The sequence below is a fragment of the Elephantulus edwardii genome, unplaced genomic scaffold (assembly GCF_000299155.1).
Source record: "Elephantulus edwardii isolate Elephantulus edwardi_28Jun2011 unplaced genomic scaffold, EleEdw1.0 scaffold00017, whole genome shotgun sequence".
Lineage (NCBI taxonomy): Eukaryota > Metazoa > Chordata > Mammalia > Macroscelidea > Macroscelididae > Elephantulus > Elephantulus edwardii.
The window spans coordinates 15,330,567-15,346,327 of record NW_006399767.1 but is presented as its reverse complement, the minus strand read 5'-3'; the positions used below and the strand labels follow the sequence as shown (position 1 = coordinate 15,346,327).

Below are 15,761 nucleotides of genomic sequence, written 5' to 3'. Positions count from 1 at the left end.
GTTGTTGTTGTTATGTGCCGTCAAGTCGCTTGCGACTCATAGCGACCCTATGTACAACATCCCTAAACTCCGCTCTGTCCTGTGCCAATCGCACTGTCTCCGGCACACCCATCCCGATTAACCCAGTCACTGAATCAATCCACCTCATAGAGGGCCTTCCTCTCCTGTGCTGTCCCTCCACCCTCCCAAGCATGATGCCCAATTCCAAGGACCTGTCCCTCCTTACAACATGTCCAAAGTATGTTAGACGGAGCCTCAGAATCCTTGCCTCCAAGGAGCCACCCAGTTTAACCCTTTCCAGGATGAATCTGTTTGTTTTCCTAGCAGTCCATGGTACCCTCAACACTCTTCTCCAACACCAAAGCTCAAAGGCATCAATTCTCCTTCTATCCTTCCTAGTCATTGTCCAACTCTGATGCATAGCAACTGATGGTAAAGACCATGGCCTATATCAGGCACACATTAGTCTCCAGAGAGAGACACCACTGTTCTTCAGAACTTTGGAAAGGTCCCTAACAGCAGACTTTCCCATCGCAATACGTCTTTTCATTTCCTGGCTACTGGTGCCAAGAGTAAGGTAAGGTAAGGTAATGTAAGAAAAATTGGGAAAGGCCAAAGGACGTGACTGAGAATGTGGTCAAGACCTGAACCTCCATCCAAGTGATTTCAAAGCCAGAAGCTGCAGCTCATGTATAGACAAACACCCAACAAATGCTGACTGACAGAGTCACTGCCCCTCAGCAGCTCTACTTCATCAAGCTTTGATATCATGAGATTATGAAAGAATCAATGCTATATGTTATTAATTATCAATAATTAAACATGCAAACAGCCCACTCTCAAGGAAGCAAGGGGCATGGGGCTCTTGGCAACCTACCGGCATAGTGGTAATTTGCTAAAGGATGGCATTTTAACCTGACTGGCTTCCGAAGCAGCAGCATTTCCAGAGCAGCCTGCAGACCCAGGAGAGACACAAGGTGAGAATCAATTAATAGAGCTGGAGTCCCAGGGACACCATCTGCTCAAAGAAAGGAGGGAACTGATTAGCACTTGAAGGCCCAGAGCCCACTGGAAGGAAAACCAGGCAGTCTTCTCTCCTTGGGGTTTCCTATTCTTGGCACCCCGTAGTCTCCCCTAGTCACCATGCTTATAGCAAGTTGATTACATCAGAGAATGACAGAGGTGGCAGCAGAGGCTAACTCCCTCTTTAGTGAGGCCTCTAGCCTCTGAGATGGGGAGGGGGTATCCTCTGAACAAAGGCGGAATCTCTAGGGAAGGGCTCCAAGGAAATGAGTAGGTGCGTTACGAGTGATATTATTTAAAAAACAAAACACACTTCATTGTAATTCAATAAAAACAGCTGATTTCATAATAGCTGTAGCACAAATGTACTTCTAGCCTTGATAAACCCTTTCAAACCCCTTTCTGCCTCCTTGTAATGTTTCTCCTTCTGATGTGAAGGGCAAGGCTTTGAAAAAGCAGTCATTCTCATTTCCCAAGACAGACACACTCACAATGAAAGCTGTGGGAAAAGATGTGCAAACGCAAGTTCAACAGGATATTTTTCCACAGGCATTTAAATTTTGGCCTATTCAATGAGGTCAGGAGAGATGACATGGAGTCAAAGTGATGAAATAATCAACTCATGAGTTGGCTGTGTGTTCTGTGGAACAATATAGAAACCTAGAAGAATACTTTTCAGAACTCTGACATGGTGGGGAAGAACTGTGAGCCTGCTTCTCATGTTTCCTTACCATCACGTCCCCTTTGGCCTCGAAGAGAGTGTGCAAAGCAAATTCAGAATTGGTCCCTCCACCTGGCAATGCACTTGAACAGCATAAATTCAGGAGATTCTCCACTGTTGAGGACAAGGAAAAGTCACGGCATCAGAGAAAGCTTAGTATCACAGCAAAGCAAGTTTCTATGGGACACACCAATCAAGGAATCGGAGGTATTGGTGAGAGAAAGAAGTCTGTCCCGCCCCGCCCCCCCTTTGGTCAATACCTCTTTGCTGGAAGTCATGGTTTTCTAGCTCTGGCCAGGGCTTCCATACAAGCGTGGCTTTGTGTGTGTCCTGGGCCAAGGCAGAGGCATCCTGGAGTTCTGGGATCTCTGCTTGGAATCTTAAGCCAATGTTGATACGCCTTCAGTGACAAGAAGGAAAACAACAATGTGATCTTTAGTTTGATGACCTAGTTGTCAGGAACTTGGGAAAGGAGCACCAGTCCCTTCAGCAGTAAGAACATAAGGGCATTTCCTAAGGGTGTGACCCCAAGATTCTAAGCATGACCTTTTCACCGGGGTAAGGAGCAGCTTCCAGATTAGGGAAAGTGTGGGGAGAGCTGCTGAGTGGAAGAAATGGATAGTCTGCCTAAGGTTTTATAATTCCCTGTAACTGAGAAAAGAAAGGGTGGCTAATTCCAAGAGCACATGTGCCCAGAAGAAGGCGAAAGCACCATTTTATTAGGAAAAATGGACAAAGTGCTTACTTTATATTTTTATCCACCTGAGCCTCACAAAAACCTGGGCAACTATACCTATATAATAGATGAACCAACTAAAACCTGGGCAAATTAATGTAATCAAGATAAAACAAGAATATGGTGTTGGAGTGGAGGCTAAACTCAGGTTTTTTTATTCCTTACTCAAATATACTCATCAGGCTACCAAATGACCTGTTCATGAAAACAGGCCACTTTCCCCTTCTGTGATCTTCCCCTACTGCCCCCCTCTAAGCTCATTTTGAGGTCTGCCAAAAATCTTCAGGAAGGGAAAGGTTGAGGGCATTTGGAAAATAGTTGAGAGAAGTAAACATCCCAAGAGAGATGGCATAACATCACTAAAAGTGTGAAACAGGACCATGAGTTATGAATGGGGACCTAGATCCTCACACTTTTACTACGAATTTAGTCATAAATACTCTGAAACAATAGTACTCAAGAAATGCTATGACCCTATGGAGCACAGTTCTGCTCTGACATACAGTCGCCAGGAGTCGAAATTATTAGCAGCAACTGGTTACTGGTTACGATTTCTACAACTTCTTCTGCAGGGGCCACTCTGACCCCAGCAAACACTAAACGTAGTTCTCAAAATTTCTGATCCCATTTCTCAGCTGGGGCTTCTGTTCTATAGAATATTTGGTTTTTCCTTACGGTTCAACATCCACGGTCTGTTCTCCAGGACCTGGGGTGACTGTCATGTTGCTGCCATCGATGCTATCTGAAACATAAACCAAAGGCCACTGGTCAACATGGAAGGGGCACAAAGATCAATCACTCCCTGATGAAAATATGAAAGTAATCGAGCAGTAACTTTAATAGTTCTGAGGAGATTCCCATCGTAGTTACCCAGGAGGTGGGTGGAATGTGCTGCTATTTGTTGTGGTATTTTTTGTTGTTAGGGGCCTTTAATTCCAATGGTTCTCACAGTGAACCCTGCCTTATCCTGTATTGATGAAGCTAAGTGTTATAAGGATCCTTCAATTCTTACCTAGGGTAAAAAGAAGTCAGCTGCTTTTCTCTATTCTGCTAAATTGTACTGTTTCTATGAAACTGTTCTTGCTCCAGAAACACATCCTGGCGATGGATCTCTCCACACTTGCTCGTTATCCATCAAACTAAGATGTAGAGACTTGAGCTTACATCTGTCACCTAATCCTATGCGGTGGTGGTGTGACTGTAGAGTCAGAACTGACCCATGGCTGACCCTGCACTGGGTTTTCAGAGGCAGTTAAATCACATGGGAGGAGACTGCCCATCCTTCTCCCGCGGAGCAGCTGGTGGATTTGAACCTCGAGCCTTCAGGATTGCAGCGCTGCTTCTTAGCACTAGGCAACTAGAGCTCTCTAATTCTGTGTGTACTGTATTTATTGTTTTTATGTATTTATTCCTGGCATCTCACCCAATCAAGTGTGAGACCATCATTGGAACTGGAGGGGTTTCTCTCCCCAGTCAGCCTAAGCGCCTCCCGAGGCTATGAAATACATTCCCTTCTACTTTATACATTTGTGGATAAACAAATACAAGTTGAAAGTTGACAGAGACCCTCCTGTCTCCAGAAACACAAAACCCACCCTCCAGGCATCGGCTGGGATTTAAAATGACCTTCTACCGGTTTCTGAGGAGAAAAACCTCCTCTGTGGGAGGAGTTTGCCTAGGGGCTGCTGGAGGATTTGAACTGCTGACCTTTCGGTTAGCAGCTAGAGGAGTTACGCACTAAGCTTCTGGGCTCAACTGTACCCAACACAGACAGGGAGAGGCGGTTAAAAATCCTAGTTTGCTGGACGAGGGACTCACTGGAGCGGCAGAGCAGCACGCGCGGCGTGGGTGTGAGGGGCGTGAGGGGCAACTGCGGGTGGGCACCGGGGCCATGGCCGATGAGCACGTTGCTGAACAGCCCCGAGCCCTGGCGGACGGGGCTCAGCATGGGCGGGGGCGTGTAGGGGGGCAGCTCGTGGGTGGGGTCCAGCAGCAGGTGGTCGCCCAGGATGCGCGGGGAGCGCAGCTGGCTCTGGTACAAGGTGGCGCCGGAGTAGGAGGTGGCGGGGTTCAAGGTGTAGGAGGGCGGCGGCGGGATGAAGAGTGGCTCTGGCCGGTGCCGGAACTTCTTCTTCTCCTGCACCGGTTTGAGGGGTTCCTCAGCTTTGGCCACGCCCGGCTGGTGCTTCCTGGGAATTTCCTTTAAAAAACCCAAAAAAATGGGGAAGAGTTTCATTCAGATACTTGGGTCTGCAGACGGGCCGTTTCTACAGTCTCTGGGAAGGGGGACCCTCCTCCCCTCAGCATCACAGCCCCCAACCCCGCATCCTCTGCCTTAGGTCGTCATCACACCCACTGCAACCAGGCACATTCTAGTGACTTGACGACAGAGAAACTTTGGTTTGGGAGACTTGGGCGTTCTAATGTCTGGGTAGATCTGGGGGTAGTGGATGGGCAAAAAGGAATTAAAATTCTTGTATTATTTATCACTACTATTTCCCATCTGTTGAGTGGGCTCTTCACATCCCCGGACCCCTCTAGGGACAGACAACACATGCACTGAGGAGGGGACACAATTATGGGCTAGTGGCTGCTAAGGCAGGAAGAGGGGTTTCTGGCTCAGCCAAGGCTCTTGGGGCCACAGTCCCCACACCAGGGTTCTCCTGTTATGCAACTTTCAGGCCAGGGAAGAGCCATGGTAGATGTGTGTAAAGTTCATCTACTGGGCTCCCCTGAAAGTTAAACTGGTTAACCTCCCCCTTGACCAGCCCTCGCTGTGGCTCCCACCACTGGTGATTCATTTGCAGCAAGCCCTTCTCCTAGGCTGGCTTCCTGTCAGCACTGTTAGTTTTATTTTTTTTGGCAGCCGGAACCAAGCATAGTCTGGAAGGAAGATCTACCACATAGATACATATATATTAATAAGTAAACATATGCACGTAAATAGAGCAGGGCATGCCAAAGCCAAACAGAGACAGACTTGGTTGTGAAGCATGAGCACAGAGAACTCCAGAGCCCGGCAAGGCCGGGAGAGGTGATGGTGAGGTTGGGAGGCAGCCGGGATCCCTGAAGAGAGGTTTCTAGGAAGTCTGGGGTCCCCTCTCAGGCTCTGCAGACCAGTCACGGCTGGAGTTGCTAGCAACGCCTGAGCCCAAGGTGCTGCCCTAGCAATGCCTGAGCCCACGAGGTGGGGAAGGGCTGGCCATGGCCATGTGACCAACTGCCTTCAGGCCACATGACCTGCCCCAGTCAGCCCCTCAACCCTGCAATCCTCTCCCTCTGCATTGTCTTCTTTCTGCCTTCATCTTAGGTTCTGTCCCACTCCTGTGCTTTCCTCAACTTCACTGTCTTTTAAAGCATCCTCCCAATGTCAGGGAAGCAGAGAAGGGAGGAAAGGTGCAGGTTCATAACCCCTCCTTTAACCCCAGGCAGCCTTCCTGAGGCTAGATGGCTCCAGCCTGCTTCCTCTCCCCACCAGAGGGCTCTTTAACCATCTGAAGCTGAGAAGGAGAGAGGGGGCTGAGGAGAATAGGGAATCAGGACCCACATGTCAGCCTGTGTGTCCCTTTCCACCTCTCCAAATTCCTGAGTCAGCACCTCAGGTAGCCACCGCCTGCACTGGGATCTAGGCCTCTGATTGTAGGTCCAAAAGATGCCTTTTGGGTTCCCCCTCCTCCAGCCTCCTGTTCTGTCTCTCAGCTAGTCTTCTGATCCTCCAGGCAAGGTTCTGAGCCATGTAGGCCCAAGAAAAAACTCTGAATATTACCTGAGAGGAAGCACTTCCAGTGTCCCACCAGACCAAACTCTTCGGATCTCTAGGGGTGGGGCCAAACTCTGAGGACTTTAAAAAGCTGCCCAGGTGATTGTTAAGCAGAGTGGTGAACAGCCAGATGAGCCCAACCCCCTCAAGGTCATTGGAGGAAACCATGCTCAGTCTCAGCTGCTTCCTCTCCAGCAGGCTGGGTGCGGGGCTGGGATTAGAACTCAGGCAGGGTAGTTTACGTTCATACTTTCTTTATGTTAGGTGAAAGGACTTTACTCACATGTGCTCTGTCTTACCTGTATTATTTTATTGTGGTCTCTCTCTCCACTTAAAACATTTCCCCCTACATTTTACACAAAAGCAAGTTTGTCTCTCTCTTCAAATTATTGCTCTGAACTCCTCTAACGATGGTCTTGTGAGAAAACCAGCTCCACTCTGCACTCCTTTTAGTCACCAGATCATACTCCCACTGGCTGCACCCAGGCTGATGTTTTACATCAGCCCTTGTTTTTCTCTTATTGTCTTGAATAAAATGGGGGGGGGGGGGTTCCATGTGACCGGCAACCTAACTAGGTGCTTATGAACCTCCATATTGTAATTACTGGAGCAAAGACTGGGAGTTCTCCAAGGGTAGCAACAGTACATCTCTCCCACCCACCAAATTATTTCTGGAATAAAGAAGGGAATTGGAGGATGTCACTTCTCCACTCTGCCTGTTTTTAGTACCCCAAATCCTTTCAATTTATTAGACTGCACCCCAAACGTTCTCCACAAGTCTCCCCTTCTGAGGCCTTGATATTACACAGACAAGTAAAAATGATCTTTCTGTTTTCTATCTATCTTTCCCGTATGGTGGCCCAAACCCAATCCTCTTGCCCCCTGGGATCCCAGCGGCCACCCACTCTCTAAGGATAAGGATGGCTCAGTACATCACTTTGTGGGGAAGAGGAAAGGTTTGATATAGCCAACTACATGGGACACAAACTCCCTGGGGCTAGACATGCAGCTCCCCCTCCAGAGAGATGGAAAGACAGTCAGAGGGTGATGGAAAGACATCCCTCTCCGCTTCAGAGCCAAGGTAAGTTGCTTGATCATAAACCCGAGACAGAGAAGAACTTAACAAGAGTGAGAAAACAAATCTCTTTGCTTTCCTGAGATTGGGGGTGAATTTCATCCAGGGCAACTATTTTGAGACTCTTAATAAATTAAATCCTCCAAGGGTATTTAACCAGGTAGAATAGTAAAAATCTCAAATATGTGATAAGGCTGGGAGGTCTCACTGTGCCAGGGGCTACCACTTTGGTTGTTGAATTCGGGAGATTCTGGAAATGCTGGGAGAGGGGCCAGGCCTTGGGCAACAGCATTTAAGATCTAAGGCCAGAATGACGTCAATATTTTAAAAACTTGTGTGAGTGTATCAGGTTCTCCCAGCTGAATTCATTTACTTGAACCCAGGAGCACTGTCTGGTCTCAGAACTGAACTCAGATAGTTAGCCTAGTAAAGTAACAGGTGGTCAAGTGGGCAGCACTGACAAGGCTGGGACTCCCAAGGGGCCAAGCCATGTTGCAGGGCAGGCCTGTGGCTTCATAAAAGCTGTCATCTCCAAGAAAGCAAAGGGACCTCCCCACCCGAGGCAGGTGGGGCAGAGCAGCAACTCACAGCAGGCGTGCAGGGGGTAGCCCCTTGGGGTGAGTGTGGGGGAGAGAGGGTCATCCTCACGAGCACAGGCATCTCGTCGTCCGACACCGAGCTGGCTGGCTTGTCTCTGGCCGCGGGGGCAGCAGCGACGCTGTTGGCGAACCCCTGTGAGCTGGGCTTGGGCGGGAGAAGCTTGACAGGGACAGACACGGGCATGACCATAGGCGAGAGGCTATCTGCCTCGGGAGGGAGCTGTGGCTGCGGCGGAGGCGGCAGTGGAGGCTGAGGCTGGGGCTGAGGCTGAGGCTGAGGCTGAGGCTGAGGCTGAGGCTGAGGCTGAGGCTGGGGCTGAGGCTGGGGCTGAGGCGGCGGGGCCTTCTCTCCTTCCTCCTACATAGACAATAAAGGCTTTGATCCTGGGCTGCAGAGCAGCTACAGACTTTGCTGTTCCCAAAAGGTTCCAGGACATCAGGGGCAGGGGACAGAGAACTCCTGCGGGGAGCTTTACTTCCTGCAAACCCTGAGTCCCTCAGCCCAAGTGAAACCAGATGGCAGTGGACAGGGACATGCATGCTACTTTCACAAAGCCCTGACCACATAGTGCTTGTGTATTAGAAAAGTAGTTTTGGCTGTTGTTACTTTTAAAGAAAAGGTCATGGACTTGTAATCAGGCCCCTCGAAATGTATGAGCTTGTGCAAACAAAACACCAGTTGCTGTTGAGGTGACTTAAACTTCATGCAACCCTATGTGTGTCAGAGTAGAACTGTTTCACAGGCTTTTCAACAGCTAGATTTCTGGAAGTGGATCAACAGGAATTTCTTCTGAGGTGCTCCTGGATGGACTAGAACCTTTACCATCTAGTTAGTAACGGGGTGTGGTAACTGTTAGACCCTGCATGTATAATCTTTGGATTCTGGGAGCTTCAGTGATGCACCTCTTAGATGGAAGTTAGCAATCTAGCCAATATTTTATTCAGGTAAAGGAATAATTTTTAAAATGCAAAGCAGCTTAATTTCAAACAATGAATACAAAACTCTCTTATTTGGTATGGCCAAGAGATGCAGTAATTTCCAAATAACAGTTTTGGTTAATAGAGAATTCTTTTATAGATTTTAATTACGATCAATTAATTCTAAAAAAAGAATGCCAAGGAAATTCTTTAGCTTTTAAAATGTCACTGATAATCTCTGTGGAAATAGTATCCTGGTATTTCATCTTTCTGGGAGAATCCAGGAAATTTTAAGGCAGATGGATCTTTGGGTATTAGAGGCCATTATGAGTATGTAAGTAAATAGAATGTTCTGGATACATTAGCTTTCCCTGCAAACTGATCACTCATCCTGAAGACCCAAGTGACTTTGGCCTTGGGTATGTCAAGTGGCAGAAGTTAAAAGTAATATGGCAGCTACAGTTTTCCTTTGCGGTCTTCTCCCAGCAGGTGGGACCCCCTCAAAGTTTCAAGCATCTCTGTGTTGAACCATTGTTTGGAAAGCCAGAGGAAGTGGGGGATGTCAGAGTTGGCCAAATACCAAGGCAGAGTCATGTGTTCCCTCCAGGAGGACAGTGCCTCCCCAGGCCCCCTGATGGGACCCACATTAACCTCTATCTGGATGGCAGCAAAGCAAAGCAAGCAGCACACAGCTTGGGAAGGACTAGGGGTAGGGGTGGCTCCTGGCTAACCTGTTTGAGACTGGGGGAGGCCCTCATTCCGCCATGGGACCGCATGTGGCCATTCAGGGCAGGTAGGCTCTTGAACTCCTTCAAGCAGATGGAGCACGTGAGCTTGTTCTTGGCATCAAACTGCTCTCCAAACGCTCCTTTGGGTTGGCCACTGCTCAAAGCAGAGCCAGTGAGAGAGATCGAGAAGAGAAACACATAGATTGAAGAAGGAGAAATAGTGACTTATTGACAAGACTTCACACCAACCAAGAAGTTTTATTCATACAATGCTCCCAAGCCCATGGTCATACTTGAATACCCCCCACCAACATATGTCAGAGAAATAATCTCAATTTACAGATGAAAAACTGAGGCAAAAGTGGGAAACTCAACCCAATCCAACATCCGTGAGACAAAAGTGACTCACAGCTGACCTTCCTTACAGGTTTTTAGAGGCTGTAAACGGCATAGTAGAAAACTATCTTTTTCCCATGGAGCACCTGGTGGACTCAAACTGTGTGCCTTTTTGGGTTGGCAGTGCAATCAGGCCACCAGAGCTCCCTCAGAAGAGGGAAGGTTTGCCTAAAGTCATGGATGAGTTGAACAATTCATCCTCTTGCATGGTAGACCTTCAGGCTGAACTGTTCCCATTTTTGACCCTGCAGGATCAGTTCAGTCCATCTCCCCCAGAAGGCCTCCCTCAGAGATCCTTGTGTGAACGCTCTGATGCTCAGCCTCCACACTGCAGACTGTGTCAGCCATCTCTCAGGTTCTAGCTAAATCTTTAATTATTTCATGTGCTCATGGCAGGAGCAGGACACGCCAGTCTGTGTAACTCACGGTTGCATTTGCAAAGGCTAGATCTAGAGGTGGCACCCAGTAAATATTCACTGACTGAAGGGACAATGGACAGACCACGAATCAGCCCCAGATTGTAATTACTGAATCTTAGAATCTCTGAGCCTCAGTTTTCTCATCTATACAATAATCCTAATAATAACAGTTAACAATTACTGAACATTTCTGATGCTATAATTGTTATGTGCCGTCGAGTCACTTGTGATTCATAGTGACCCTGTTTACAACAGCTCCGAACTCTGCTCTATCCTGAGCCAACCTTAATGTCCCTGATACACCTACACCCCTCATTTCCCCAGTCACCGAGTCAATCCATCTCATTGAGGGTCTTCCTCTCTTGCACTGTCCTTCAACCCTCCCAAGCTTGAAGTCCCTCTCCAAAGACTGGTAATCATACTCACTGAGTTACTGTACTACACATTATACATAGTGCCAACTTCAGAGTCTAAGTACATAAACACAGTACCTGCTAGTATTATTCCTATCACTTTGACAAACGGCCTTGAACTTGGAACTGAAGTGAGAGAAACAACCCAGAAAGAACCCCCCCCCCCAACCAGGCTCCTTAAATACCAACCAGCCTCCAATGGCCCATCCTACCTTGACTCAGGGGACCCTGGTTGGGCTCTGCCATCAGGTAGGTGCATCTAATTTGGAACCAAGCAGAAACCGAGAAAAAAAAAAAGGAATAAAAAATTGTACACATTTCCCAAGAGAAGTAGACTTGAACTGAGGGGGTGGGGGGACACCAGTAATTCTCTCACTCTTCTATACCCCAGGTCCTCTTTCCCTGGCTTGCTCCCTGGCTCAAGGGACCATAGTCGCATTCCTGGCACTGCCGCCAGCTACAAGGTCACCAGTGAGCTGTACCCTTCTCATTCCTTTCTGCTCTCCCCATCCACCCACTCTGTGACGGGTTCCACCCCCACAGGGACACAGAAGTGAGTTGAGTGACACTGCACCAGCCAGGGGACCTACTGGAATTCCTGCTCAGGCCTGGCTATCTCATTCTTTAGTTCACAAGGGCTCTCAGTTACTATCAGGCCTAAGCCCCAGACAAACAAGGGCTGCGGAGCAGCTTACCTTTGGCCTCACACTTCACCAGAGCCCTGCCTCCACCCAACCAGGTCCTACTCCAGGTTTCTTGTTCCCACACCCTTCTGTGACATCAGTGTAGCACTTGGAACAGGCTAAAAAGCATGCAACAGTGCCCAGTACACAGAATGCTATTTTGTGGTCATATGCATTTGTGAAACAATCACAAAGGTGGTAACTGTGGTGCACAGACTGCATCTGGCCTGCAGACTTATTTGGTGGTGGTTACTGCTGTGTACTGTTGGGTCAGAACTAAACCCATAGCTGACCCTTCAGTGGGTTTTCAGAGGCAGGAAACCATATTGGGAAGAGACTGGTTATTTTTCTCCAGCAGAGCAACTTGTAGATTTGAACCATGCACTTTTGAGTTGGCACTACAATTCCTCACGACCAAGCCAGAGTTCTTTTAAAAAGCCCTGAACAAGGACAGCACTTGCTGGTGCAGCTGCTCCCTGGTATACAGTTGCCACCACCCCCTATTTTCTCCCAGCAGATCATTTCACTATTCACTTGAACTGCCTGGATCCTGAAGGCAGCTAACGGTTTCATCTCTGTCATTCTCTGCGATGGCCCCCTTTGGAGATTTACAATGTACATTACCACACAGAAGACATGAAAGCACCTACCCCTCCCGCCCTGTAATACACTGGACGACCATTTTCAGAGGGAATACTGTGCACATTCAGATCTCATCAAAGGAGACCCCCTCCTCACTCTGAGTCCCCAAGCACTTGACTCAAGGTCTTGATCAGTACATGAATCATTCAGGGGAAAACTACAGTATGTGGGCCATCTCCTTAGTGAGACTATAAACTCTACGGGCAAAGGACTGAGTCATAATTGGTTTCATATTTCAAGTGCTTATGGTAAACAGCATCTGGCACATGGAGGTTAATGTCCATGAAATGAATAAAGAACCAAAGGATTGAAGGGGTTGGAGAGAGGATCTGGCACTGCATATACCCAGCCCCCGTGATCCTGAAGCACACTGAGACATCAGGAAAAACTCCCACTGGGACAATACCTGGGGCCACACGGCACTGGGGGACAGCTGCTGGTGCTGTGGTCCCATACTGTTGAGGTGGATCCCACTGGGGGACAGGAGCGGCCTATGGGGGAGGGCATTGCTGACCCGGTGCAGGTCTGAGCTTGTTGGCTCCCCAATTCCTATGTCAGTAGGCCCCAGGTCCCCATGGGAGCTCAGCAGGGCCTGGGCCTGCCTGTCGCTGGGATACGTCTTCGGCTGACTGTCCTCACGCTGCTGGTGCTGAGGCAGGTGGCTCTGCTGGTAGAGGGGGTGACTGTAGGGCTGCTGGGGCTCCTGGTAGTAGTATTGGGGCATGGAGCCCAGCTGAATCAGCTGGACTGCATGAGCCTGCTCCGGGGGATACTGGTGGGGGTCCCTGTGGTAAGGGGGCTGCAGGTGCATTTGCTGTGGCTGCGGCTGCTCTTGCAAGTGCTGCATCATGGGAGGGGACTGGTAATACTGAGGTATCTGCATTGCACTCTGCCGCTGCTGCAGCTGTTGCTGCGGCTGCTGCTGAGGCTCCGATGTGCGAATCTGCTGCTGCTGCTGTATCTCTTGCATGGAGATGCGCTGTTGCCCAGCTTGCTGCTGCTGCTGCTGCGGGTAATACTGGTGCTGCTGCATCTGCTGCATGTGCTGTGACAGCATCTGAGGGCCCTGCAGTGGCTGTGCCCCCTGCACTGGCATCTGAGTCAGTGGCTGCTGGTAGTCATAATAAAGGTGCCCTTGGGCTGGGTGCTGCCCAACCTGAAGAGCTGGTTTGGACAGCCCACCAGTGAAGCCAGGGTGAGGCGGCTGGGCCACCTGCTGGTAGCGGGAAGGAATAACCGGTGTCGGGGGCTCCAGGGGCTTCTGAGACAGCAGCTGGCGGAGGGCACTGTCCGGCGTCCCGTCCATGACTGCCGACTGGGCGTGCAGCACCTGGGCCATGTTGTTGACCTGAATTCGCAGGTTTTGATTGGCAAACACCTGGGTGAAAGAGTCCAGCTTGTGCAGGACGCCACTGGTGAGCTTCTGGGTCCGGATCTCGCTGGCCTGAGAGTAGGTGTACTGGTAGCCATCGGCAGGCTCAGCCTGGGTCGGTGCCCCCCACATCATATTGGAGTTGGCCAGGTTGCCACGTAGCTGGACGTGGTTTCCAGGCCCCGAATGACCTCCCCACCCTCCCTGCCTTGAGGTATCCACTTGGCCAAGGTTTTTGGAACCAACAGATAAGCCCAGGCTGTCTCGAGTGTCTTGAGGGAAGTGAGGGGATATGGGCGAGGCCTGGGGGGCATCCATCCCACCCCCTGTGACTGTATTCCCATAGTTGTGGTTCAGGCCACTGTGGACGCCGAGCGGGGGCTGTTGGTAGAAGAGGCTGTCACTGCTGTGGGCCACGTGGTTGGTCTTGTACAGCTGCTGATCGCCCATCGTGTCGGCCTTTTCTGTGAAGGTCCAGCCACAAAACCATAAAAAAAGGTAAAACGAAACAAACTACAAAGGATTGAAACCCTGAGAAGCTGAGAGAACGTGTCCACACTACTCCACGGCTGCCATGTCGGTGACGGTGGCTGGAGCCAGATGTCCCTGCTGGCCTGTACCACTCCTGGGCAGAGTGGGGGGCTTTACATCCTTGCCCGGGCTGAGGGAGGGACCGCACACCACCTCGGTCAGGAGATGCTGCTCACACCTGCAAGACAAGAACCAGAGACAGGAAAGGGTTAATCTGGATGTTTTCTATGAGCAATTACACCTTCAGGTCCAGCGACAGGGATCTGTGGGTGGCACAGAGAGTTAAGTGTTTGACTGCAAACCAAAAGGCTGTCAGTTCACAGCTACGCACAGTCACCTCAGAAGACAGACCTGAAGATCAAATGCTAACAAATCTGTCCTTTTCCTGCTACCCTATATGCACTGTTCTACTCTTACACAAGCATGAGGCTTAAAGTTGAGTTGACAGCAACAATCTTTTTTTTCCCATTATAAAGGCAAATGCAAAGTAAAAGACTACAACAGGATGGGAGCTCTGGTGGTCTAGTGGCAAGAAGCTGCACTGCAATCCCAGAGGTACACTGTTCAAGTCCACCAGATGCTCTGCTGGAGAAGGAGGGGCAATCTCCTCCTGTACCAGTCAGATCTGCTTAGATGGTACACACACAAAAAATAATATTTTTTAAAAAGACTACTACAGGAACCCCAGTTTCCTGTACTTCCCATTCTGCAGATCCTGACCCTCAAGTGATTGTAAACTCTCTAACTTTCAAGCCATTGCTCAATGGCTCATTAGCTCATTGATTTGTTAATTCACTGTTTTCCTCATCAATTCAGCCATTCTTTTGAGACTCTGCTATTGAAAACCCAGCACTACTCTAGGACCTATAGGGAGATAGGAAGAAATGTAAGGCATTTACTAATCAATTCAGCTGCTCAACAAATATTTACTGTATGCCTAGCATGCATACAGTATGCTGGAAGTGATTAGATAAGGAAACTGCTCTTGATAAGCTTACAGAAGAGGTGATGTAAGAGGAGTAAGTAAGTGATTACAATACAAGGGCAAAGAAGAACATATAACTAAACGGTAAAAGTAAGACCCATGAGAATTCAGAGCCCTTAGCTGCAGCAGAACAGAAGTGGAGAAAGTTTCAAGGATGAGTGTTGTTCATAGCAACTTGAGAGCCAGGTCCACATAGTCGCCAGCCTCTGTGAGGTCCCTGCTCAGCGGAACAGCTGCCAGAGAGAGCAACTACCTAGCCAGAAGCCTATGCACGACACACAAATTCCATAGTTTAAAACGCAATATTTAAAAAAAAAAAACCAAAAAAACCCCGCAATATTTACTCTTATATAGAATATACACGCAGCAAAGCACACATCAATTCAGCAGTTTCTACATGAACAATTCTGATTACATTCCTTGAATTGTGCAACCATTCTCACGCTTCTATTCTTGGTTGTTCCTCCACCATTAACATAAATTCAGTGCCCCTTCAAGTTCCTATCTAGTCTCTGCTGTTTTAATCTGATCCAATATAAATAATATTTTTTTTAAAGCTCAATGCTCAAAGCAACCATTTCATAATAAGCTAAACTATTGCTTGGTTTTAAAAAGACTTCTGGGGATATTTCTGGTCTAAAGTTTAAAGATTATTTCAGGGTGAAAGTTTCAGTGAATCACCCAACCTTTGTGGGTACAAGAAGTCTGAAGTATATCATAATTTGAAATTAAATTTCTATTTTCTCTTCTTTGATCAAGA

General features: G+C 48.6%; 1 protein-coding gene across 1 annotated transcript in view; it reads right to left on the bottom strand.

Moving 5' to 3' along the window:
• The window catches only part of TRERF1 (transcriptional regulating factor 1), a 57,017-nt gene extending 43,082 nt beyond the window's left edge, over window positions 1-13,935 (bottom strand). Inside the window, exons 1-9 of the mRNA XM_006882150.1 lie at window positions 12,520-13,935; window positions 11,001-11,047; window positions 9,564-9,714; window positions 7,964-8,272; window positions 4,299-4,680; window positions 3,156-3,222; window positions 2,005-2,144; window positions 1,755-1,858; window positions 878-953 (exon numbers count right to left, since the gene is read on the bottom strand). Coding sequence (XP_006882212.1) covers window positions 878-953; window positions 1,755-1,858; window positions 2,005-2,144; window positions 3,156-3,222; window positions 4,299-4,680; window positions 7,964-8,272; window positions 9,564-9,714; window positions 11,001-11,047; window positions 12,520-13,935 — 2,692 coding nt within the window. The remainder of the gene's footprint in view (window positions 1-877; window positions 954-1,754; window positions 1,859-2,004; window positions 2,145-3,155; window positions 3,223-4,298; window positions 4,681-7,963; window positions 8,273-9,563; window positions 9,715-11,000; window positions 11,048-12,519) is intronic.
• Between the last annotated feature and the right edge of the window lie 1,826 nt (window positions 13,936-15,761).